At 33.4% G+C, this 25,050-nt stretch overlaps 2 protein-coding genes across 9 annotated transcripts; both read right to left on the bottom strand.

Annotated features, from left to right (window-relative positions):
• Positions 1 to 2,014: 2,014 nt before the first annotated feature.
• Positions 2,015 to 6,615, bottom strand: MS3_00002418 (uncharacterized protein). Its single transcript, XM_051210001.1, has 6 exons — positions 6,101 to 6,615; positions 5,869 to 6,057; positions 5,760 to 5,834; positions 5,521 to 5,616; positions 5,375 to 5,470; positions 2,015 to 2,856 (listed from the first exon to the last, which is right to left on the bottom strand). Exons 1-6 carry the CDS (start codon positions 6,167 to 6,169, stop codon positions 2,707 to 2,709), a joined length of 675 nt encoding a protein of 224 aa, XP_051075487.1. The 5' UTR covers positions 6,170 to 6,615; the 3' UTR covers positions 2,015 to 2,706.
• Positions 6,616 to 10,921: 4,306 nt separating this feature from the next.
• Positions 10,922 to 22,130, bottom strand: TSPAN12_1 (tetraspanin 12). Of its 8 annotated transcripts, none has more exons than XM_051209997.1 (6): positions 21,800 to 21,965; positions 21,551 to 21,739; positions 21,428 to 21,502; positions 21,289 to 21,384; positions 21,150 to 21,245; positions 10,922 to 11,126 (listed from the first exon to the last, which is right to left on the bottom strand). In XM_051209997.1, exons 1-6 carry the CDS (start codon positions 21,863 to 21,865, stop codon positions 11,109 to 11,111), a joined length of 540 nt encoding a protein of 179 aa, XP_051075486.1. In that variant the 5' UTR covers positions 21,866 to 21,965; the 3' UTR covers positions 10,922 to 11,108. The 8 variants fall into 8 exon arrangements, with proteins under 8 accessions (XP_051075486.1, XP_051075479.1, XP_051075480.1 ...); XM_051209993.1 differs by lacking the exon at positions 10,922 to 11,126 and adding an exon at positions 16,111 to 16,624 and having other exon boundaries at positions 21,800 to 22,130; XM_051209994.1 differs by lacking the exon at positions 10,922 to 11,126 and adding an exon at positions 16,111 to 21,107 and having other exon boundaries at positions 21,551 to 22,130.
• Between the last annotated feature and the right edge of the window lie 2,920 nt (positions 22,131 to 25,050).

Raw genomic sequence — 25,050 nt, 5'->3', positions numbered from 1 at the left:
CATAAACAAGTGATTAATAAACTATGCTAATAATGTCAGAAAACATTTCATTCAAATTTAAACTAAGATTTATAACAACGATTAAGAATACTAATGAGATTGTGAACAGTTAGATTTATTCTCGAAGAAATATGTTAATATTTACCTTACTATAGAATATGTTAAATCCCAGTATTTCAAAATGTTCTAATCAAAAGTTCTGCAGCGATAGGTAATTCCCTGAAATAGTTAACTTTGTAAGCATTCGACAATGATCTTCAGAATATTAGTTTTACTAAATACACCACTAGTTGACGACATTCTGTCAAATAACTGTACCAGATTACATTCTGTGTTGCCTCACGAGACAACGGAATCAATTTTCCTACTAACCATCATAGCTCTCTACTCAAATCGATTTTGAGATCATTTTAATAATAAAAATATGAGCACCATTGTCGCCAAATTCTTTTAGTTTTTCAAAACACCTTCAATTGTTTTGAATATCATGTTAAAGTTTTTAACCTAAATCGTCTTATCGGTTTGTTACAGAATCGATCACAAAGTGATGGTCATCAGTACTTATTGACACATCGCAACCCTTCCTCAATGATAAACTGAAGACTAGAGGATATCTTAAACGCATATCGCATAAAACTACAGCAATACAACTAGTGTTATTAAATACATCTTACATTCCTATCAATATGTCACATTTGTTTCAGTGAGTTATCTAATGAACTGAGGTATCCACTAAATACTTTAGAATAAATGGAGTTTTGTTAACTAAATCTATCCTATTTATTGGTTGTATGATTTATATGGGTCTGTACTTTTATCTTTCAGAAAGAGAGTCATCCCACAAATGATTGTTCACTTTAACGTCATCGAATCGCTTAGTTAATGACAAATGATTTTACAATCATTTTAAGCAGTATTGGTCGATAATAACTCAAACGTCGAGACATTCGATTAAGGATTAACATTGAAATTTTTCTGTATCACATCTTATCATTTGAAAGTATCAGTAAATTAACTAGAAATAGCTTTTAATTAATAGCATGAAAGAGAAATAACTAATTTTGAACATGGTTGGATTGGAATATAATAACTAATTGATATTTATAATGTACATTTGCGTCATGTTCATCTCATCTATGTTTAATAGTTTGACAATATGTACTTGAGTCCCAGTCCAAAAGTCTATAGGCTAAGAGTATGTGTTCAAGATCAAAGATCTTAGATTATTTTCCCATATACAGGCTCGTATGTACCCAATTCTGAGGTGTTCTATAATCAGACTAAACCTCTATTCAGTACTTCCACATTTTTAATGATTGTCTAACTTTGATCAGTTGATGATTTCAATGATATTATGAAATTTGACAGTTCAGAATCAATTGATAGATTTGAACTTTGCAGATGACCTAGCAACTCTATCTCATACACACGAAAAAATGCAGTTGAAGTCAACTAGTGTAGCAGTAGCCTCTACATTAGTAGGCTTCAACATACACAATGGAAAAAGCAAGATCCTCAAATACAACACGGAGAACACCAACACAATCACACTTGATGGCGGAACTCTGGAAGATGTGGAATCCTTCACATACCTAGGAAGCATCATCGATGAACAATGACGATCAGATGCAGACGTAAAGGCGAGGGTTAGCAAAGCAAGAACCTCATTCCTACAATTGAATAATATATGGAACTCAAAACAACTGTCTGTCAACCAATATTAAAGTCACAATCTTCAATACGAACATCAAGACCATTCTACTATTCGGAGCTGAAACATGGCGAACTATTAAAACCATCATCAAGAAGATACAAGTATTTATAAATAGTTGTCTACACAAGATACTCAACACCCATTGGCTGGATACCATCAACAACATTATTCTATGAGAGAGGACAACCTAACTTCCATCTGAATAGGAAATGAGGAAAAGACGTTGGAAGTGGATAAGACATAAATTGAGGAAATCATCAGACTACATCACGAGATAAGCCCTAACTTGTAATGGTGAATGGAAGCGGAAAATTGGAAGGCCAGAGAACACATTACGTTGGGAAATGGAAGCAGATATGAAAAAGATGAGTAGTAACTGGAAAGAGCTGTAAAGAATTGCTCAGGATAAAGTTGGATGAAGAGTGATGGTGGGCGGCCTCTACTCGTCTACGAGTAGTAACATTCGTAACTAATTAAGTATTATATTTAAGTATATAAAGTAATCTCACATGTTAAACTTTCTAAACATTTAATCGAAAGGAAATTTCTATTTGTTGTTTAGAAATAAATAAAATCTCGCATGGGCCGAGGTCGTGGATGCGCACTGCTGAGGAGTCCCACAATAGGATGAAATGGCCGTCCAGGGCTTCCAGGGTGGTCTAGCTTCAACTGACTCATGATCTTAACCATTGAAAAAAATATCAATCAAGAAGTCATATATATAATTTATATTACTGTGATGAGTAGTATAAATGATTTGGCAACAACAACAACAACAATAATAATAATAATAAAATTTTGAATCTTCTGTCAATTAACACATAGGAATAAAGATGTAAGTTAACATTTAAGAACAACAATGAAATGACATGAAATAGCATCTTGGTCAGTTTTATTATGTTCCCCCCTTTTGTTTATAAAAAAAAAATCAATAATATGAAGTACATATCTATCTGATTCCATTACATTCATCAATATTATTATTTATTATTCTATATAGATAAATTATTCTTATTAGATTTACGATAAACAAGAATTGAAATAGCCAAATAGATTGCTTTAATAATAGCGAATGCAATACATATATATATTATTATCATAATAGATTGTTCTATATATTCATATAATGCTTCAGCACAACCCTATGAAAAATATAAAAAAAGTAACATTTAATCAGTTATTTATAAATAGGAATATAATTCAAATGGATCATTTAAAAAAGTTTTAAAGTTGAATGATAAAAAAATAATGTTACTTACTTACTTACGCCTGTTACTCCTTGTGGAGGAGTAGAGGCCGCCAAACAGCACTCGCTATCCAACCCTGTCCTGGGCAATCCTTTCCAGCTCTTTTCAGTTGTTATTTATTCTTTTCATATCTGCTTTTATTTCCCGACGTAATGTGTTCTTCGGATTTCGTCTTTTCTATTTCTGTTCAGGATTCCAAGTTAACACTTGTCTCGTGATATAGTTGTAATATATGAAATTTATAGCATAGGAATAGCTATAGAAATGTGATGTAGTGGTTTACTGTTCAAAGTGTCTAACAGTCAACTAGTAGGTTACAGGTTCAAATGACTTCAGTCCAATCAGAAGATTAGTATTACAAGCTTTAAGAAACTTGGATATGAATTTAGTTTATTGATCAAACTGTATATTTCATTGGTAAAATTTTATCAATCTTAGAAATTCCATAGTAATTGATTTTGTATTCAACTGAATCGTACACATTATATGTAAGTATTGAAATGTAAGATATAGTAAGATTCTTTGATTGCTTTATTTTGTTTGGGCATGTTGATTGTCATTCTAAACAGAATGATTGGTGTTTGCTTCATATTGAATTAACTCTACAGTAATTAGATCATCACATAATTCTGATAAACTTTGTCTTCTCATTGCATTATCGAAATAAGCAGTAATCAAAGTAATAAAGTTCTAGTGAGAAGTAGTGACCAATGGAGTTCAACCAGGTCTGTTGTGTGATAGTAACTCACTGAAGAAAATGGTGGATGTGTCGCTCAATTTCGTGGATTAGTTGAAGTTAGACATTAACACCGTTGGATGCCGGTTTAATGGTCCAATGGTTAAGTGCTCGCGCGCCAAACCAGTAGGTCCTGGGTTCGAATCTCGCGGGTGGTGTGAGGTTGTGGACGCGCACTGCTGAGGAGTCCCACAATAGGACGAAACGGCAGTCTAGTGCTTCCAGGTTTTCCATGGTTGTCTTGCTTCAACTGACTTGTTAGGGATGCAGAGAAAAATATACCAATAATTATCGTGTTAAGTCTGTTGGTGTCCTTGGACGTTAAATGGACATTTCCTATTGGTGGATATTTATTTCACTTGTCAAATGTTGTTTTCTATTTTATGGTACGATGTGGTCTGGTTGGTTAGTATATAAACAGAGTATGTCTGAAATATAATGATTCATATCTCAGAGGCTAAGACTTGCGTTCTGGACTCAACTGGCTGGGCTAGTCAGGGAAGCGGGACCAATCGAGGCTCTAGGCCGTCCGTACGTATTTTACGTGTCACTGAATCGATCGATAAATACGCTGCTCTCTAATCTTTCAGTCAAGGACACAACAATTGGCACGGGGTAAGAATCGACCCAAGTTCAAGTCATAACATGACTCATGATCTTAACCATTGAAATAAGCTTAATAGTCAATAGATTATTTAAGACGTATAGCGTTTACATAAGTATTCGTAACATTAATGACATTGAAAAGTGAATTTAAACCAGTCTTTCTCAACATATATGAATTTGATATTGTTAATAAGTGAAGATAGCGAACGAGCCTTAAATGAAACAAAACTCATTGCTGACTATAAACTATAACATATCCTATGACTGGTCCATTGTAACCAAATAACACCAGCTAAGACTGATCGAAATTCAGCTCATAATATCAGTACCAGAATGATTAAGATTTTTACTAATAACGAAATATACATTTTAACATATAAAATTTTTGATGGAGTTTTGTTGGATAGTTTAGTCGTGGAGCTTTCATTCTTCTTCTTCTTCTTCTGTACGACATCAGTAAAATTATGCACAAACATAGGGACAAAAAATCAAATCAATAAAAGATACAATCAAAACAAAGAATTAAACAATGATAGATTTATGATCAATCAGAATCAATCAACATCATAATGTACAAGACAAACTATGAATCATATATGAAGAAATTGGAACACTTCAATTCTATCTTAATTTTATGCTGATAATATCGTTCAAAAGAAGAACGATGAAAACTTCATAACTAAATCATTCAACTTAAAGAATAAAACTTTATCAAAATGATCTACCATAGTTAAATTATCACAAGAGATTTTGTGGAGATTTTAGAAATTTCACTGGTTGAACTCATGAGTTAATTGAAGTTAGACAACCATGGAAAATCTGGAAGCACTGGACAGCCGTTTCGTCCCAGTATGGGACTCCTCAGCAGGGTGCATCCACGATCCTGCACTCCGCGAGATTCGAACCCAGGACCTATCAGTCTTGCGCGTGAACACTTAACCATTAGACCACTAAGCTAGCCGACATCCAACAGTGTTAATGTTTAGCTTTAACCAATCCACGAAGTTGCGCCATCGTAGTTAAATTAATAAAATAAAATAAATATAAAATTTTACTTAAATACTAACTTACTTTTAAATAAAGTGCATTTCCTTTTTCACAAGTAAATGGTATATAATTTACAAGTTTAGCATAATCTTTTGATGATCTAACACCACAACATTCAAACTAAAAATAAAAAAAGAAGATACAAAATCTAATTCATTAGAATAACTTACATCTTTTTGTAAATTATCAAATTGATTTTCATAAATTGGATGTTTCTGATAATATTGTAACGAATTCCATAAAGATTGATTTGCTGGTTTAAAATACTAAAAAAAGAAAAAAATAATTTATGTTAGATACAATTTGTCAAATGTAAGTCATCATCATCATCCAAAGCATCATCATCATCATCGAAATCATCATCATCATCATCCAAAGCATCATCATCATTATTAGCATAGTAACTAACTTGATTATTTGATACACTTGAACTAATTGATATAGAAATTTCAATAATTGTTGCAATAATCAATCCAATAATATGCTAATCATTATATAAAGGAAATATAAATAGTTACCATGCAAATCAAGATATTTTTCTTCTTCCATATCCCAATAAATCCAATGAATATACTTAATAAACCAAGAAATCCACTACAAATAATCACTGGATATAGAATTGGTTTAAAAAAATCTAAAATTATATTATAATTTGATAGGATATTCAATACTCTGAAAGGTAATATTAATAATGCTAAATCAAATATCTTCATTATTATTTTAATTATATGATTGAATAATATTACTTACAATAAGTAGTATATTGAATACAATAAATAATGTGTTCCAATACTTTTGTATTTGTGATAATAATATCATCTTTATTCAATAATTTAATATGGTATAGTAACTAATCTCTTATTGTCTCTTATTTGAATTATGATTTATACAGTTTGTTTTGTTACCAGTTATATGAATGACTGATTTTTTTTGGTTGTTTGTTTTTCCATACAAAAAAAAGAAGGTAATTCATGCACATTAAAATGTAACATTGTAGGTTGTAAAATTCCTGAAGAAAAAAAAAGTTTTTCTTTTTTGGTTGTTGTTTTTGCTGTTGTTATATTGTAACATATATGAAACAGTATGATACTCTAATATGGTGTTACTATGCATGTTTTTTCATATGTTAGTCAGATAAAAACTTTTATTTTTTGGTTTCTGTCTTAGATCCTATGCATATTTTTGTTCTAAATTATACCTGTTATTATTAAGAGTAAATTGGTATTTTGTTTTTATCATGTGAATCATTGAAAATGATGTCAGCAATCTAGGTACTTAATATTTTCATGAATTGGTATTTGTAGTCATGAATTATTTAGTATGTAATAATTGATTTCAAACAATTTAACTTCGATGTGATTGATTCATGAATGGTTAACTGGAGAGGAATATATGAGAGAGAGTGTTGTATAACTTGTATGCCCTGTTTATTGTATAAGATAACGATACCGCCAATTACAGAGGAGCGAATTATCGATCGGAACTATGACGCCTAAAACTCGTATGAGCAGTCTGCTGTCGCTATCGGTCCTTCTTCTAGACTAGCCCAACGTGTTAATTCCAGTACACCAATCTCAGCCTCTGCAATATGAATCATTTATTTCAAACATACTGGGTTTATACACCAACCAAACAGAACACATCGTACCATAAAATAGGAGACAACATTTGTACAAGAATTAGCCAAATGTGGCTGTGAATGAGGGAGATAGTAATTAATAGACAGGCCATAACTCAAGAATAGTAAACCATATAATAATAGTTCATAGGTCGAAATAAAACTCATAATAAGAGGGATATGAAATATGAGCAGTTTAGTTACATAACAATTATACGACAATAACATACTCATAATATTGGTCCATAAATGGATCCCAAAAGTTACCATTCATTATTCTTATCGGGATATAACAGAGAAAAGAGCTAGAACTTAGTCAACTTCATTAAAGCAAACGAAAAAATACCAACCGGAAACATCATCAGAAACGAAATCAAGTACAGAAAACATCAAAAAGGATCAGCCTACTATACATAAGAAGCATATTAGAAACTACAACGAAACTTCGATAATGATATTAGAAGACGAAGATTATCAGAACTATATGATATATTAGCGTAATACATTTCGAACAATCTGGTCACACATATACTTGTGTGTGTGTGGTCACACATACATAGGGAGGAGTAATCGTGATCTCAACATTAGGGTGGGTGAACATGCACCCAAATGGCTTCAGAAACAAATACAATTAAATGACCCAATAAGAACAGTGGATAAACATCCATCATCCTCTATTGCTAAACATATAATTGAAACAGGTCACGAGATTGATCTAAACTCAGCTTTCGTAGTGTTGTATAAAAGTGTAAAAGGGCGTGTATTAAGGTTTATTGGAGCCTTAGCTATACGAAAATTCAAACCCCCTTTGTGTGTTCAAAAACAGTTTGTTCTTACCTTAAACCTACCCTGGTAATATTGACTTATTATATTGAGTGATTACGTTTCAAATTGTGTTCACATTATTATTATTATTACTCTTATCATTATCCTTATCTCCTCTTACCCCGTTTCCTGTCTAGTTGACCTTTTATTTTTATATATAAATGCTCTTAACAAGTGTATGTGTGACCAGATTGTTCGAAATGTAATGCGCTAATATATCACATAGTTCTGATAATCTTCGTCATCTAATATCATTATCGAAATTTATCAAAGGGACTAATTGTTTTAAATTTCTTAAAAGAAGACTCCCTGCACATACAACGAAACTGTTGTAAACCTTCAGAATAGAGATGTTGTACACAAACCAATAAAATCACTACAATCAATCCTATGCAAACTAAAGGATGAAATAATAAAAAAGACAAACCAAACATCATCTACAGAATAAATTGTGTTAACTGTATAAAACACTACATCGGACAAAGCAGACTCCCTGTTCATCTTCGCCTGCATGAATATCAATTAGCAGTCAAACATGATGACATATCCTCACTTATATCAATACACGTAGGCAACTGAAGACACACATTCGACTGGAAAAATTAGGAAATTTTGGATAGAGGCTATTCCATAACAAAACCAGAGAATTTTTAAAAGCTTGACACTCAGATCAATCAGCATTCAACAAGCACATTGAAATCGATCCAATTTATCAACCAATGAGGGAAATTATGCACAAACATAGGAACAAGAATCGAACTAATGGAAGATACAACCAAAATAAAGAAATAAACAATGATAGGTTTAAGATCGATAAGAACCAATCAACATCGAAGTGCATAGGACAAGATGAGAACCATATGTGGAGAAATTCGAACACGACCAAACCATCCGACTCAAAGAAATTAGTCAATCATAGATGATTTAATATGAACAGATTGATCGATTGCTTCTAGAATTCCTCAAAACAGATCGGTTCTTCTTGAGGTAAATGGTAATGATACTTTCGAGAACTGACAAATGATATGATACATGAATTGTCGTTTGCTTAGATCTTAGTGTTCAAAAATAAGTACAAAACGTTTAACTTTATTTCAATTACTGAAGTCCTGAATAACACGAAGATTCCGTTTATACGGTTAATTATTTTGAGACTGTAGGAATTTCGAAAGGGGAAGTGAGACTTTCTTTATATGTTCACTTTTATATTAAAATAGGACAAGTTGATTGTCGGTGTTCTCTATCTCAACGCTCCATAGATTTTCGGTTCACGATTCTAAGCTACAAATACATCAAGTAATTTACGGTGTCCGAAACATAAAACCGTTCTACTGTCTGACTCATGGTTATTATTATGAAATATGATTCCTTTTATTCAATGAATCTCTGCATCCTTATGATTATTGTGCATAGCTACAAGATCTATTTACAGACAGTACAGAGAAACGTTACTGAAGGGAATAGCTTATCAGTAACTAACTAATCATTTTTAATTTATTCTTCATAACAAACAAAGTATTGATTGAATTCACTTGACATTGCTTGCTTGTACCTACCTATTGTTCTTTAGAACTGCAATTGATTGCTCAATAGAAATCTTGTTCCTGATAACATATATCCATTTAGGACAGATGAATATTTCTTTGACGCTGGTGTTTGTGTGTATGTTTATATTCTGATCCAAATTCAGTAATCTAATGAAGTTGTATTGTATAGTTAAGTACATATTCTTTGTTCTGAATATCATGTTGACAAAGAAATGGTTAAGTTTGTACTTTGATAATTTGTACAGATAAGATTCATTGAGTTCTTCATAAGAAATACCCTATGTGGTTTTGTGCCCCTATGAACGTATAAAGTAATGATACTGCCAGTTAGAGATTAATGATTTATCGATCGTACCAATGACGCGTGAAACCCGTACGAGCAGTCTAGAATGGTTGTCGGTCTTTCTTCCTGCCTAGCCTTGCCTGTTAAGTCCAGAACATCAATCTCAGCCTCTGCAATATGAATCATTTATTTCAAATATACTGGGTTTATATACAAACCAAACAGACCACATCACACCATAAAATAGGAAACAACATTTGTACAAGATGAAGCCAAAAAGTGGCTGTGAATGTGGAAGACTGTAATTACTAGACTGGGTATAACTCAAGAACGGCAAATTGTATAATAATAGTCTATGGGTCAAAATAAAGCTCATAATAAGAGGGACATGAATATGCGTAGTTTAGCTACTTAACAATTATACAATACAAATATTTGTACCGTATCGGTCTATAGATAAATCTAAACAATTACCATTCAATATTCTCGTTGGAATATAGCACCCTACAAATCCACTTTTGTATTTCAGTAGATAGAAACTGTGATAGGTTTGTTATTAGCCGGTTTAAGTAGATTTTCTAAAAACTGACCGTTTTACAAAGTCATCATCTATTTAGCTCAGAAGCATTATCTTCTTTCAGATGAGTCAGCGCAATATCGTGATTTGACATAAAGTCTTTCTAATAACTTTGCCGTGAAACAATCTTTATTACGTATAACTAACATTTCATTCATATACTTCCTAAATAAAGTTACCACACTGATGATATATTATGTCATATTTTCAAAATGTGACATTTAGTAACTAATATTAGTCTATAACACCCATTCATAGTATGAAACTCCTTAGCAGTGCTCAAAGTTGATCTCGCTCGCGGGATTCGAACCCAAGACCTTCGATCTCGCTCACCAGTTCTTCTATAGATGAACTGTATATATAGATAATATTAGTCATAATGAATTATTAGATTACTCATTTTTTTTTAAAGGAATCCATGAAAAAAATTAATTTTAATACAGTAAACTTTGAAATATTGAGGTTAGCTTCGTGATCATAACATATGTCTTAAGAGGTTTTAATAGACTGGAGTTTGAGATGGTGGAGAAGATTTGTAGCTTAGGTGGATGATTTTGATGGAGTTTTGTTCTTTGAACTGGATGGTTTGATCGTGGAGCTTTCATCGTTCTTCTGAACGACATCATCAGCACAAACTTCATCAAAAGACTGGAGTTTATTTATTGTAATCTACCTTCTGATGAAATAATCAAAATGAACTTGTTAACATCATAATAAAACATAGATAAAAAGTTTTATTTATCTTCACTACTGTAACTACATTTGAACGTTTATCAGTTTGAGAATTACAGTAAATGATGTAATTTGAAATTTTTTTTTGAAGCATTGAAATGTTTAGTAGTTAGAATAAAACTTTGTTTTGTTTTGAGAGCTGCGAGATTGTTGATCGTTATCAATTGATTATGATTTCAATCAATTCTGGTATTCTAAATTGATTTGAAGAAAAGGATCAAATTGAACATAGATACTTTTCAATTGAGTATCAATTTATAAGTGAGAAAATGGTAGCATGAGAGTCAGTGATTTAACAACGAATAGTTTGTTTTTCTTAGTGTTCAATGCATATAGACTAACTGTAATAATAATTTTATTTTAAGAAAAACATGAAGTACTGTTGGTGTAAAACATTTACCAATAAAAGTGAAGATGCCACAGGTATTCAGAGTTTGACAACGCTTTAACCAGTAACACCTAATATGAAGCGTACCCACCAAGTGAAATCAAAAGACAGAAGCGAGGAAGCTTGAAGATATATTTGATGTACTATCAATATATCGAGAATCATCTGATCTAATCTGGCTAGCGATTGCAGTAGATGTTGAGCACGGCGTTCCCACTCGTGATCTGGTGCGGATGCATGACCGAGTGCCTTCAGCTAGGTGAGTCCATTAAAACATGTGGTCAGCATTCAATGTCGAAAACTTACAGAGCTATTTATTTTGGAGATTTATTTACCGCTACAAAAGTAATCTCATGAACTATTTACATATGCTGCATTAATCAATGTTTTTAATGACATCAAAAATGTCATAATTTGGTCACTATCCAGAAGTCAGTTAAAAGCTTAATTTTGGAACATCTACTGAATTCCGGTCATTCCGCCTCACCAGAAGCCCCCTTCATTATTGTACATGGTTAGAAGTGTTAGCTCAACAGGAATGCAATCGAAGAATTACTATACAACATAGGCTATTTCTATCCACTAGTTTAAGTCAAACCCTTGCGTATAAAAACAGTTTGTTCAGTCCCTCATTCTTTCATGACCATAACCTCTCTCAATTATTAATTCTGTTAATTTTGACACACTTCAAATCTTTTTTCATAGTAACAAAGGAATTAAACTTCTTACTGCTTATTCAGTAATACATCCGACCTTCTGGGATTCGAACCCAGTATGGTTCGCTTCAAACGCCATCACCTTATCCACTTAGCTACTGAGCCCTGATAGCCATTTGCTTGTGTAATGGAGTGAAGTTTTAAATTCACTTGATATTGTTCACTTGTATCTTCCCATTTCAGGTACATATGTAGTGAACGTGAACAACTGTGGGGACGATTGAATGCATTTGAATAGAAAACTACACAATATCTCAGTAAAATCTGAGAACCATACATTAAATACTTCATTCACAAAATGTCAATCAATATTCCCAGACTTCACTGTACCTTTATTTCCAAAGCAATCCTTCTCCGTTCTAGTTCTCTTTTCTCCGATCTTCTAAACTTTCTGCTGCCAGACATTTCATTTTCGATTGATGATATATACTACTTATATCTGTCCACATCAGTAACACAAACTACACATCCATCTAACGAGTCTAAAATAGGACGAAACGCGTGTCCTGAATTCCAGTGCTAACTATCATCCATCTTTGATCATTCACCTAGATTTGTGTAAACGTTTTGAAACTCTCCCACACTGTATTGTCGAAATCGACTTAATTCATAAACTAGATAGAAAACGTTTGGACAGAACTAGGGTCTTAAATGTGGTCAAAGGAGTAGACAATCAAAATAAATATACGGACAACGATGGGTTAAAAAAGTAAAACTCATCAAGATCAAGGTTGACAGGACAAGCTGTATATCATACGTGGAGAAATTAGATTACCTCACCTCTAATTGAAGTTTATGCTAATGATGCTATACAGAAGAACAATGATAAATTCACGAATAAACTGTCCAACTCAGAAAACGAAACTACCTTATAATCGGACATATCATTTTACAAAATTCAGATAATTACTGTCCTCTCTTCTGTATATATTTCAGATATCAATGAAGATACATAGCTGTTTAGCGTTTTTTGCAGCAAGAGTTTGTCTATGGGATGGGGTTGCTGAACTCATGCCCAACCCTCATCCTTTACCCAAGTTTGGGACCGGCAGTAACTCTAGAAGAGCTATAGGTGGAGTTGAAGGTATATATGCTTAACGTACTACATATTTTATGATGCTTATTTTCTAATGAAATTACATGTTGGTATTATAACTTTTCATTTATCAGTATATAATGTGATGAAGATAGTGTTGTAAGCCAATGAGGCAAAAGCATGAAATAAAATGAATTTATGATATTTTACTTCACTTCTTAATTTGACTAAAGGCAACTAATAGTTAGATCATTATGTTGTTAGGAATTAGACTGAGTAAAATCAATAACATTTAACTATCAATATGGGATTGCAGAGATTATTAAGTTTTTGATTGAAACCAGGAATCGACTGATGTTAGACTATCCTGTTGTGGGACTCTTCAGCACTGTGTATCAACGGTCCTGCTAGCGAGATTCAGACCCAAGGCTTTCGGTTTCGAGCACGAATGCTTAATCTCTAAACCACTGAGCCAGCATCCAGTGGTGTTAATATCTTGCCCCAACCAATTCACAAAACTGCGCGACCATCATTCATTGTACTGAGGTATATGCCTGTCTCTACCTGATATTGATTAGCTCCACTGGTCACGGCTTCTTATTAGAACTCAGAGGATTCCTTCACGAAGCTAGTCACTAGTGAACACATGATAATTATCAGTATGGGGTTCAAATCCGGCGAGCGGGATCGTTGATGTGTACAGCTGAGGAGTCCCACAATAGGATAAAATGACCGTCCAGTGCTTCTAGGTTTTCAATAGTGGTCCAACATCAATTGATTCATGATCTCAATCAAAAATTAAAAGCTAATTTTGAGGAGTTATTGAAAGATGTCTTAATTATAAATTCAGAAATAGTAATTACATATAATGGTATAACTTTTCTAAAAAAATTATGTATTTAATAGAAGTGTCATTCAACCTTGAAGAACAAAGAACACATTACGCCGAGAAATAGAGGTAGATATGAGAAGAATGAACAAAAATTGAATAGCACTAGATAGGAAAACCAAGGAGAGAATGGACTGGAGAATGCTGGTCAGTGGACTATACTCCATCGGGGGTAACAAGCGTAAGTAAGTATTTAAGGCACGTAGCTAGCAGCTCGTTTTATGTATATGCAAACAATTTGATATCACATGATTTCCTTCATCAATGTAAATGTAAAGAGATTTTGAAAGCCATTTTCTCTTTTAAATCTCTCTTTTCTACTGTCTTGTTTTCAGTGACAGCTAACTTTGAAATTTATCTTACCATGTGATGCCTTCTAAACTAAACTGTAATAATTGGTATTTTGGTATCAATATGGAGACTACCCTAAACAATATAAATTGAATGTTGATGTAGAAGCTATTGGAATCAGATAATCTATGTGAAGGCCGGACGCTATTAGAAACAACCAACTGTGAGAAAGAACAAATTAGATCCCAGCAGAGGAAGAAATTAGGAAGAAGCGCTGGAAATGGATAGGACGCACATTGAGGAAAGCACCCAACTGCATCACAAGACAAGCCCTCACATGGAATCCTCAAGGCCAAATGAAAAGAGGAAGACCAAAGAACACATTACACCGGGAAATAGAGATAGACATGAGAAAAATGAACAAGAATTGAATGTAACTAGGAAAGAAGGCCCAGTACAGAGTGGGTTGGAGAATGCTGGTCTGCGGAATATGCTCCATTAGGAGTAACAGGTGTAAGTAAGTAAGTAAGTAATCTATGTGAAATAAGAAGTATGATTCTTTTGATGATAGACGAACTAGACTCAGTCGAATTCTTTCTCTCTATGTAATTTCACACTCATTTTATTTATTGTAACAGAATAAGTGAAGTAATTTTGAAAACCGAGAACCGATTTTTTGATGGAAATTTCCAGCTCCGTTCTAATTATCTGACGTTTTCGAAGTTGATCCTCGGTGAGATCATGGGAGAGAAATGTTCGTGGATCTCATGCTAGGACGGAATTGATGTTCAACATTTCTTGATTTTCAATTATTATTTATGGAAATCATTTGCGGATATGAACTACGATTGTCGAAATGGGAAGCCGATTCCTTGACGAAATCATGTTTTTAAATATTAGTTGGATATGTATTTGTAATAGACACACCTATTTTATCAGTTTGTACAATAGTATTCCAATATTGATGATACAACAATGAATCGGTTGGTGGTTTCATATCTTCAAATATCTGTCTTTGTATGAATCGGTCGTTCACAGATCAAATTACGTCACTACGGATCATTGTCGAACAATTATTTGAATTGAACTCGTCACTATACATCAACTTCCTTGACAATGAGAAAGCGTTTGATAGTGTGAACAGAAGAACATTATGGAAACCTTCTTTGACACTATGGATTTCCTGAAAAGATGATCAACATTATCCGGAATTCATGCGTCGGTTAACGGTGTGGGGTAACTGGAGTAAGTAAGTAAGTAAGTAAGTAAGTAAGTAAGTAAGTAAGTAAGTAAGTAAGTAAGTAAGTAAGTAAGTAAGTAAGTAAGTAAGTAGTAGGTAAGTAGTAAGTGAGTGGGTGAGTAGTGAGTGGTGGGCAAGGTAGAAGTAAGTGAGTGAAGTGAGTGAGTGAAAGTGAAGTGAAGTGAGGTGAGTGGTGGTGAGTGAGTGAGTGAGTGAGTGAGTGCAAGTGAGGCAGGTAGAGTGAAGTGAAGTGGTGGTGAAGTGAGTGAAGTGGGTAAGTGGAAGGTGAGTGTAAGTGGGTGAGGTGAAGTGAAGTGGTGGCAGAGTGAGTGGTAGTGAGTGAGTGGGTGAGTGAGTGAAGTAGTAAGTAAGTGAGTGAGTGAAGTGAGTAAGTGGCAAGTAAGTAAGTAAGTAGGTAAGTAAGTAAGTAAGTAAGTAAGTAAGTAGGCAAGTAAGTAAGTAAGTAAGTAAGTAAGTAAGTAAGCAAGTAAGTATGTAAGTAAGTAAGTAAGTAAGCAAGTAAGTAAGTAAATAAGTAAGTAATTAAGTCATTTAATCTTTGAGTATACTTAACATCATATATAAGTATTGTCCATTGTTTTACATAAGAAAAAGTTTGACTTATTGGTATTCTGTATTCTCTTATATTTGTACTGTTAATAATATTGAATAAGAAACAAAAACAATCGGATGGTATGATGTAATAACAATATGACGTAATGTTATGTAATGATAGTCATTTGAAAAATGAAAAAAAAAGGACATCCTCCTCATGTTAAATGATTTGTCATTGGATATTAAAAGTAAATAAATAATCAATAAATAAATAATCAATAATTATCAATTTTATTGGAATGATATTGATTTAATTGTTTTTTTTTAAGAAAAAAAATATTTTTTTCTTTTCTTTTTTTCTTCTTCAATAGAAAATATGAAAACATTGAGAGTTTCTTTTCTTTTTTTTCTTTCAACAACATTCAAGAATGTGTGGATCTTTACCAGTAGATGATCTACGTATCATCCAAATTGAAATTAATATATAAATAATTTTAATTATTGTAAATATAAAACATAAAGCCAATATTGGATCAATATATTTATAAGTGTAATTATTTAATACTTCAGCACATCCCTGTGAATTGGATAAAAGAAGAAGAAAAAGAAAAAGGTTTTTTTTGATAAAGTAATAAAGAAGGAATTCTAAGTAGGATATTTTATATTCATGTATACATGAATGGTTGATTATTGTACAGAAAATTAGATTAGATTGATGAAGTTACGAAGTGTTTTTCATACAGAGATAAAGTTTCAATGGGTTCTCTATTGGATCCTATCATGGCTGATTGTTTTATGGCCAATTTAAAAAATTCGGTACTTTGACCAATAATTAAGAGATTTCATTTACGAGTTGAAATCATGAGTCAATTGAAGCTGGACAAACATGGGAAACCTGGAAGTACTGGAAGGCCGTTTCATTCTAGTATGGGACTCCTCAGCAGTGCGCACCCACAATTTCGCCCACCCCCGAGAGATTTGAACCGAGGACCTATCAGTCTTGCGCGCGAGCACTAAACCGGCCGGTATCTAATGGTGTTAATGTCTAACTTCAACCAATCCACGAAATTGCATTTACATAAGAGATATATGGATGGTACTTTTATTGTTTGAGAAAAAGATATGGACCTCAATGAAATTTTGAATAGTTTCAATAACTGCCACCCCTCAATTCATTATTATTTTCTTTATTATCCTTGTCTCCTCTTACTCTACATTTCTAGACTAGTTGACTTAACAAGTTTATTATGTGTGATTAGATTATTCGAAATGTATAGCGCTAATATAGTCTTCGTCTACTTATTAACCTATAGAAACTGAAACACCTTAAACAAACTGATAACCTGAAAAATTTCCATATTGATACAAGCGATTAATATTGTTTTGGATTAGATCCTCATCGAGCTTTACTCTAATATGCAGTAATGTATTTATATATGCATATGCGAAATGAATTAAACCAATCAAGGAAGTTTATGAGTCAATGATAACAATGGAATAGATTACATAATAAGTGAAAAGTACAAATTCATAGTGAGATAACAGGTACACTGTTTTTGATAAGAATAATAAAAGCTCAAATTAATGTTACATAATCGGAAATAGGTCAATGATTATAGAAATATAGAGTGTGAGATACCAAGCCTTTTGTAAGCAATGGTGGATAGTGGCTAGCAGTGGAATCCAAGACACGCGTTTCGTCCTATTTGGGACTCGTCACCTGGATGTACCTACATATCAGAGTTGATGTTCACTCTGGGACTCGAACCCAGTACCTTTCTCTTCAAATACCATGGCGTTATCCACTCAGCTACTGAGTGCTGATAGCCACTTGCTTGTGCAATGGGGTGAATTTAAATTCACTTATTTCGAGTCTCAGAATGAACATCAACTCTGATAAGTGGGTACATCCAGGTGACGAGCCCTATGTAGGACGAAACACGCGTCGTGGATTCCACTGATAGCCACTAACCATCTTTACCTAGAATATTATTTTATCTTTTTTAAATCTTCTGCCTTGATTAGATTAAGATGAGACATTAAGCAAGGGATTTATTTGTGGCTTGTCCTCAAAGAATATAATCTACATGATTCTTATATAATTGATTTACACGAATATGTTACTCACTTATTTAGGTACTTTTTCTCACAAACTAGACTGATTGAAAGAAGAAAGCTTCTTGTTCGAACATCTCATTTGGAACTTCTATGTTTACTTAAGCCAAGAAGGATATCATGATGAAAATTGGTTTTTTTTCGAAACAATATTTAAGTGCACATGTATACGTTATATGTCTATTCGATTACTTATTCATTGTACATAGTTTACTGTTTTCAGGTTTACTTGAACAATACATATTTATGGACAAACTAACAATGTCACTATCGGGTTTTGAAGATTGTTGAGTTTAGATCAGTATCTGGAATTGATCAGTGTTAGACTGTCATTGAAAAACCGGAACCACTAGACGGTTGTTTCGTCCTACTATGGGACTCTTCATCAATGCTCATCCACCACTCCTCATATGAGATACTAGGACCAAACAGCCGTCCAGTGCTTCCACGTTTTCAGTGATGATCTAACATTGATCCATTCATGATATCAATCTAAGCTATCTATGTTTGCTATTCTCTATGTAGACAAGGATAACCAGTTTTGGTGCTATATCTGGACATTTCTAAATCCATCGACATGGTTAGCCACCAATTTCTTGTAGGTAAACTCTCATCTTATGTGGTTCAAAATCCTTCGCTAGCTTGGTTTGATTCCCTTCTCAGCAATCGACATCAAATAGTTAAAGTTAACTCTTCATTGTCCAAAGCTGTCCCTGTTAGAAGTGGTGTAATACATGGTAGTGTCTTAGGTCCTTTGCTCTTTTTAGTGTTTATCAATGATATTTGTGAAAGCTTTTGTGTCAGTAAGCCCCTTCTATATTCAGATGATCTTAAAGTATTATGTTCATTTTCTCTACATGAGCTGAAGAATATGCAAAATTGCATCAGCATGGAGCTTAACAAGGTAGCTCAGTGGTGCTTAAAATGGCAACTGGAGCTTAATACAGATAAATGTGGATGGATATGCTTCGGTGATACATCAATCAACTTAGATCTTACCATAAATGGAGAACTGTTATCTATGTTACATACAGCAGTAGACTTAGGACTTAGATACTCCCAAGACTTGTCGTTTACAGAACAGATATTGAAATAGACCTCTAAGTCTCAACGCCTGGCAGGTTACGTAACTCGAAACCTTCATAACAATGAGTCATGTATTTTAATGTACAAAGTTTCTGTTCGACCACTTCCAGAATATTGCACGTTTATTCTCAGCAATGCGCTCATGAAGGATAAAATAAGGCTGGAATCAGTACAGAGACGATTTACAATTCGTATTGTTGGAGCTAATTGTACCTTAACTTATAATTCCAGATGTAATAAACTTGAGCTAGACCCTTTATGGAGGAGGAGACTCAAACTAAATCTTTTTTTTTTCTTCTTCTTCTTCAAATTACTTATTAAACTATCGTTTACATGCAATCACGCGATTGAATATGCAGAAACTTCTCATTATGACTTCCGTAATTCCTTGTCACTGGTGAAACAAACTCATTCTAAATCATCTCTTTATATGGGTTACTTTACCTGTAAATTTTCTAGACTCTGGAATAACCCACCATAATCCATCCTTACGATAAAAACACTTTCATTATTTGTTCGTTGCATCGATGCATACTGCTCCTCTGAAAATGCATTGAATGTTCTATCACCTGTGAGTGTATCTCATTCCACAAGTGAAATTATAGGATCTTTAAGTGTTTAGCCATCTTTATTAGTGCATTCCACAAATAGAACCACCTACATGCTATCACTTCACGTTAATACTGTCCCTAGCAACCTTAACTAATTTGAATAATATCTAACATGAACAGTATATCACTGGGTCACATGACACAAGCATTATGGTAAAGCTGGTTGACATAAATTCGCTTCATATTGTTTTACTTGTATCTTCCCATTGTTATTTACGACTGTAATTGATCAGTCTCATGTTTGTATATGTGCATCCTGTGCGGATTGCCTCAGAGTTGTTGTTCACTACGAGACTCGATACCAGTACCGTTCGCTTCAAATAACATCGCGTTATCCACTTAGTTACTGAGTCCTAATAGCCAATATTGAGGTAATAAGCACATTTTGCACATATGTCAATAAGAGACTGATGGTAGATTCCAGTAATTAATACCAAGTAAATTTAAACTTCACCACATTGTACATGCAAGTGGCTATCAGGACTCATTAGGTAAATGGATAATGTGATGGCGTTTGAAGCGAAAGGTACTGGGTTCGAGTCCCGGAGTGAATATCAACTCTCAGATGCAGGTACATCCGGCTGACGAGTCCCAAATAGGATGAAACGCGCGTTCCACTGCTAATCACTATCCATCTTTGCTGATTGAAATATTCTAGTCATTATTGCTTTGTTGTTCCGTGCTCTCTGTTTTCATTTTAATTTCTCTAATTGTAAATAATTATCAATAATTCATTCTGGCACAGGAAATAACCTTAAATACACCATTCATAAATCAACAGGATATCCATTTAAGAAAAATCAAAAGTTCCCAGCTGATTTATTGCATTGCTATAAAATACATGTACTAGCTAAACAATTACTAAACTAGTAAACTTAAAACATACAATGTTACTATTTATATCAAATTGATCATGCTTGTAAACTGGTGTGAATTATGTCATCATAATTTTCAGAATATATTGTTATTATAAGCAATGATGGATGGTGGCTAGCAGTGGAATCCACGACGCTCGTTTCGTTCTATTTGGGACTCGTCACCTTGATGTACCTGCATCTCAGAGTTGATGTTCAATCTGGGACTCGAACCCAGTGTCGTTTGCTTTAAACGCCATCGCTTTATCCACTTAGCTACTGAGTCCTGATACGCACTTGCTTGTGTAAATTCACTTGGTATTATAATCTTAATACATGTGTGAAATTTATTCAAACTGTTTACTTTATCATGATTATGAAAATTTAGATTATACTTAAATGAAACAAATTTATACAATTTATAGAATTGACTTACCACTGTGTAAATAGTTTCATTATTTTTACAACTTGCTGGTAAACTATTATTAGTTCTTCGATAATCTGTAAACATTGAACTTCCACAACATTTATACTACAAGTGAATGTTGTAACAGTAAAGTATACAATCAACTTACATTAGTTTGTAATTGTTCAAATTGTTCATGATATAATGGATGTATATCATAATAATTCAATGAATCCATCAATGTATAATTAGCATTTGTAAAGAACTAGATTATAATAATAAATAAGATTAGAATGAATTAAATCTACTTCATTTGGTGTCATTACTGTACCTAATGATATACATAATTCAGTAATTGTTGCTATAGTCATACAAGTAATATGCTAAATACAATAGTATAATAGTTATTATCTAATTAGTGATATATTTACCAATATAATAACAATTTGATTTGGTTTCATTATTTTACAATAACCAGTAATTGAACCAATTATACCAATAAATCCTGTAAATATAATTGTTGGTAATATAGGTGGATTAATTCCTTGTAATATTGTCTTGAATTGTCCCAAATCATCTTGTGCTTTAATACCTAATGCAAATAAAATGATACTATATACCTAAATATAATGAATAATAATAATAATAAAATAGGATTAAATCAATATACGATTAGTTACCAAGAAAACACCATTTAAAATAAGAAATAATCGATTCCATCCTTGTTCACTTAGTGATAATTTCATATTGTTCAATCTTGATAAATATTAAAATGAATTAACTTTAATTTTGTTGATGAAATGAAATAATTTTAATCAAATTTAATAATGAATCAAGTTTTAATTTAAAAAATTTTTTTTTATTTTTTAGTTGATATACATGTATCTATGATTGTGTGTACGTGTTCGCTTAGTAACTAATGCACATCTTGTCAAATCAAATAATCACTGATATAATATTCTCCTGACATATAAAAAACATGAATATACTTTTTCATATGTTAGTATAATAGTATCTATCTATCTATCTATCAATCAGAAACCCCTTCTGAAATTAGAAATATGTAAGAAAACTTTTTTTTCATTTCGAATATGTATGTATTTCTATTTGTATGTGTCTAACAATCTGATAAGGTGTTATGACGTATACCTATCAGATAACAATTTATACTGTATGAAGATGAAATTTTGAAAATTACCACAATCAGAAGGGGTTTGTGGAGAGTTTAAAAATTCCACAGATTGAAATCATGAGTCAATTGAAGCTAGACCACCATGGAGAACCTGGAAGTACTGGACGGTCGTTTTGTTCTAGTATGGGACTCATCAGCAACGCGAATCCACGATCCCGCACTCCGCGAGATTCGAACGCAGGACCTATCAGTCTCGTGCGCGAGCGCTTAACCAACTAGACCACTGACCCGGCATCCATTGGTGTTAATGTCTAACTTCAACCAATCCACGAAGTTGCGCCACCGTATATCATTGTCTTCAGTGAGCTGATATCTCACAACAGACCTGGTTGACCTCCACTGGTAACGAATTCTTACTAGAACTCCAGGAGTATCTGCTGAGGACTCCTATACTAGGACGAAATGGCTGTCCAGTGCTTCCAGGTTTTCCATGGTGGTCTAGCTTCAGTTGACTCATGATTTCAATCTGTGAAGTTACCACAATCGTCATTAAACTAGTACTGTCTATGTAAGATAATCATTGTTGGTGGACCGGATACTATAAGCTACAACTTACTGTGAAAGAGAACAAACCAACTTTCATCTGAAAAAGAAGTTAGGAAAGAATATTGAAAGTGGTGGGTGGGACATACATTACGGAAGTCATCAAACTGGATCCTGAGGTAAGTATTAATGTGGAATTCTGAAAGGAAACGGAAAAATGGAGGATCAAAGTATCCACTGCGTCAGAAATCGAAAGTAGTCATCAAAAGGATGAATAGCAACTAAAAAACAGCTGATCAGAATTGAACAGGACAGAGTTGGGTGTGGAATGCTGGTGGTCAGTCTATACCCCCTCTACGAGGGGTAACAGTGACTAATGTTTGTACATCTGAATTCAGTAGTTGAATGGAAAACCCGTTCAGTATCTGTGGTGAGTTGGATTGAGTGCGAGCCCTAGGTTAAACGTCAACACAGGGATTCAGGTACATCCAACTGAATAGAATAAAACACATGTTTCGAATTCTACTGCTGACTACGATCACTTCTATAAAAATTATTGGTTTTCTTACCTTTATTTCTTAGTTAACAATAACGTTATCATTTCATTGTCCATAACTAATATGCGCCACACCTCAACCTATAAGTTTGACTGGTGTACATATGTGAAATAAATATAGAATTCAGAATACAATATTATGGTCTATTTTCCCAAAAGTCCCATTTATCAATTTTTATCGTCTAAAATGTAACATGGTTTATTTATATACAGCATAAAATCAAATCATTGTAAGGAGTCATTTAGGTACTGTAAACTATTGCGCCATATAATATTCCTGAGAACAGATTAAAATCAATCAGCTTCATAATTTAGAATATAAACTGTTGACAATTTCACAAATTGAAATCATGCGCACTGCTGAGGAGTCCCATACTAGGACGAAACGGCTGTCCAGTGCTTTCAGGTTTTCCATGGTTGTCTAGCTTGAATTGACTCATGATTTCAATCTGTGAAATTTCTGAAATCTCCACAAACTCCTTCTGTTGACAATTTTGTTGTTGTTGATAGAACAATAAAAGATGAGGTTGACCTGTATAATGTGATACATTTGCACTACATATATTTCGAAGTATCTAATCATACATATTCTTCTCAAGATACTCATAAAAACTAACGAAAGTCAATTGAGTAAAAGGTTAAATAAACATGACATGATAATTGTAAATATTATGAAGAAAAAAGTACTGATACTTTAAGAGAAGAATAGGAAATTGTCATACCAACGGTCACCAGGACATACCCAAGGCTACGACAAACCTTTACTGTTTTTGATGGAGTTTTGTTCTCTGAGTTGGATGTTTTGATCGTGGATCTTTCATTTTTCTTCTGAACGACATCGTCAGCACAAACGTCATAGAGGACTAAACGATGAAGCTAAGAAGGATACTCACTTCAGAACAATTGGAAATCCTGACAACAGCTATCGAGATATCATGAAAACGACACAGAGAACAAAGAAGAAACACCCTAAAGAAGAAACTTATCAACTTCTCAAAGCCATCCATGGAAGAGAACACAAACAACTTCGTGGTAAATTGTCAAAGTAACTACCAACAAACGTTAAACCTTTACTGTGCACCTAAACAGGCTTTGAATAGGCAATAGCCAAGGTTTCTATAAACGTAAAGATTAGCCTTTGGTGATTCGTATATAGCACTTTAAGAGCTGCGTCGATGTTAATTCTAATGAGAAACCATAACCGGTCGAGCATAATTCATACCGGGTGTGTGACAGATATCCACCCTGGGCAATGAAAGAAGGGTTGCGTAAGATCATGGATTGATTAAAGTCAGACAGTGACATCGTTTGATACCGGCTCAACGATCTAAAGGTTAATTGATCGCAAGCAAGCGCGAAGGTCCTGGGTTTAAGTTTCGTGTTAGGGGTTGCGGATGAATACGTATGAGTCCGAAATCAGAACAAACAGGCCATATTTTTTTTTCAGGTTTTCATTGATGGTCTGAATTGGACCAACTCTTAATTTCAACTGCGACAATGCTACAATCTCTGAAAATCCTCATACTGATAACATTAATAATTTTTCAACAGGTAAAGTCAGACAGTAATTTCTGATAATTAGTGATAATAATTAATCGTGGCAGTACTTCTGTTAATTATCCTTTTTGGTCATTATCGCCAGCTACGACGTAAGAAAATATAGGACACTGGTCTTTACATGATTAAACTCCACCAAAATT

This window comes from Schistosoma haematobium, chromosome 1 (genome assembly GCF_000699445.3).
Source record: "Schistosoma haematobium chromosome 1, whole genome shotgun sequence".
Classification (NCBI taxonomy): domain Eukaryota; kingdom Metazoa; phylum Platyhelminthes; class Trematoda; order Strigeidida; family Schistosomatidae; genus Schistosoma; species Schistosoma haematobium.
This window is presented reverse-complemented; position numbering and strand designations above follow the sequence as displayed.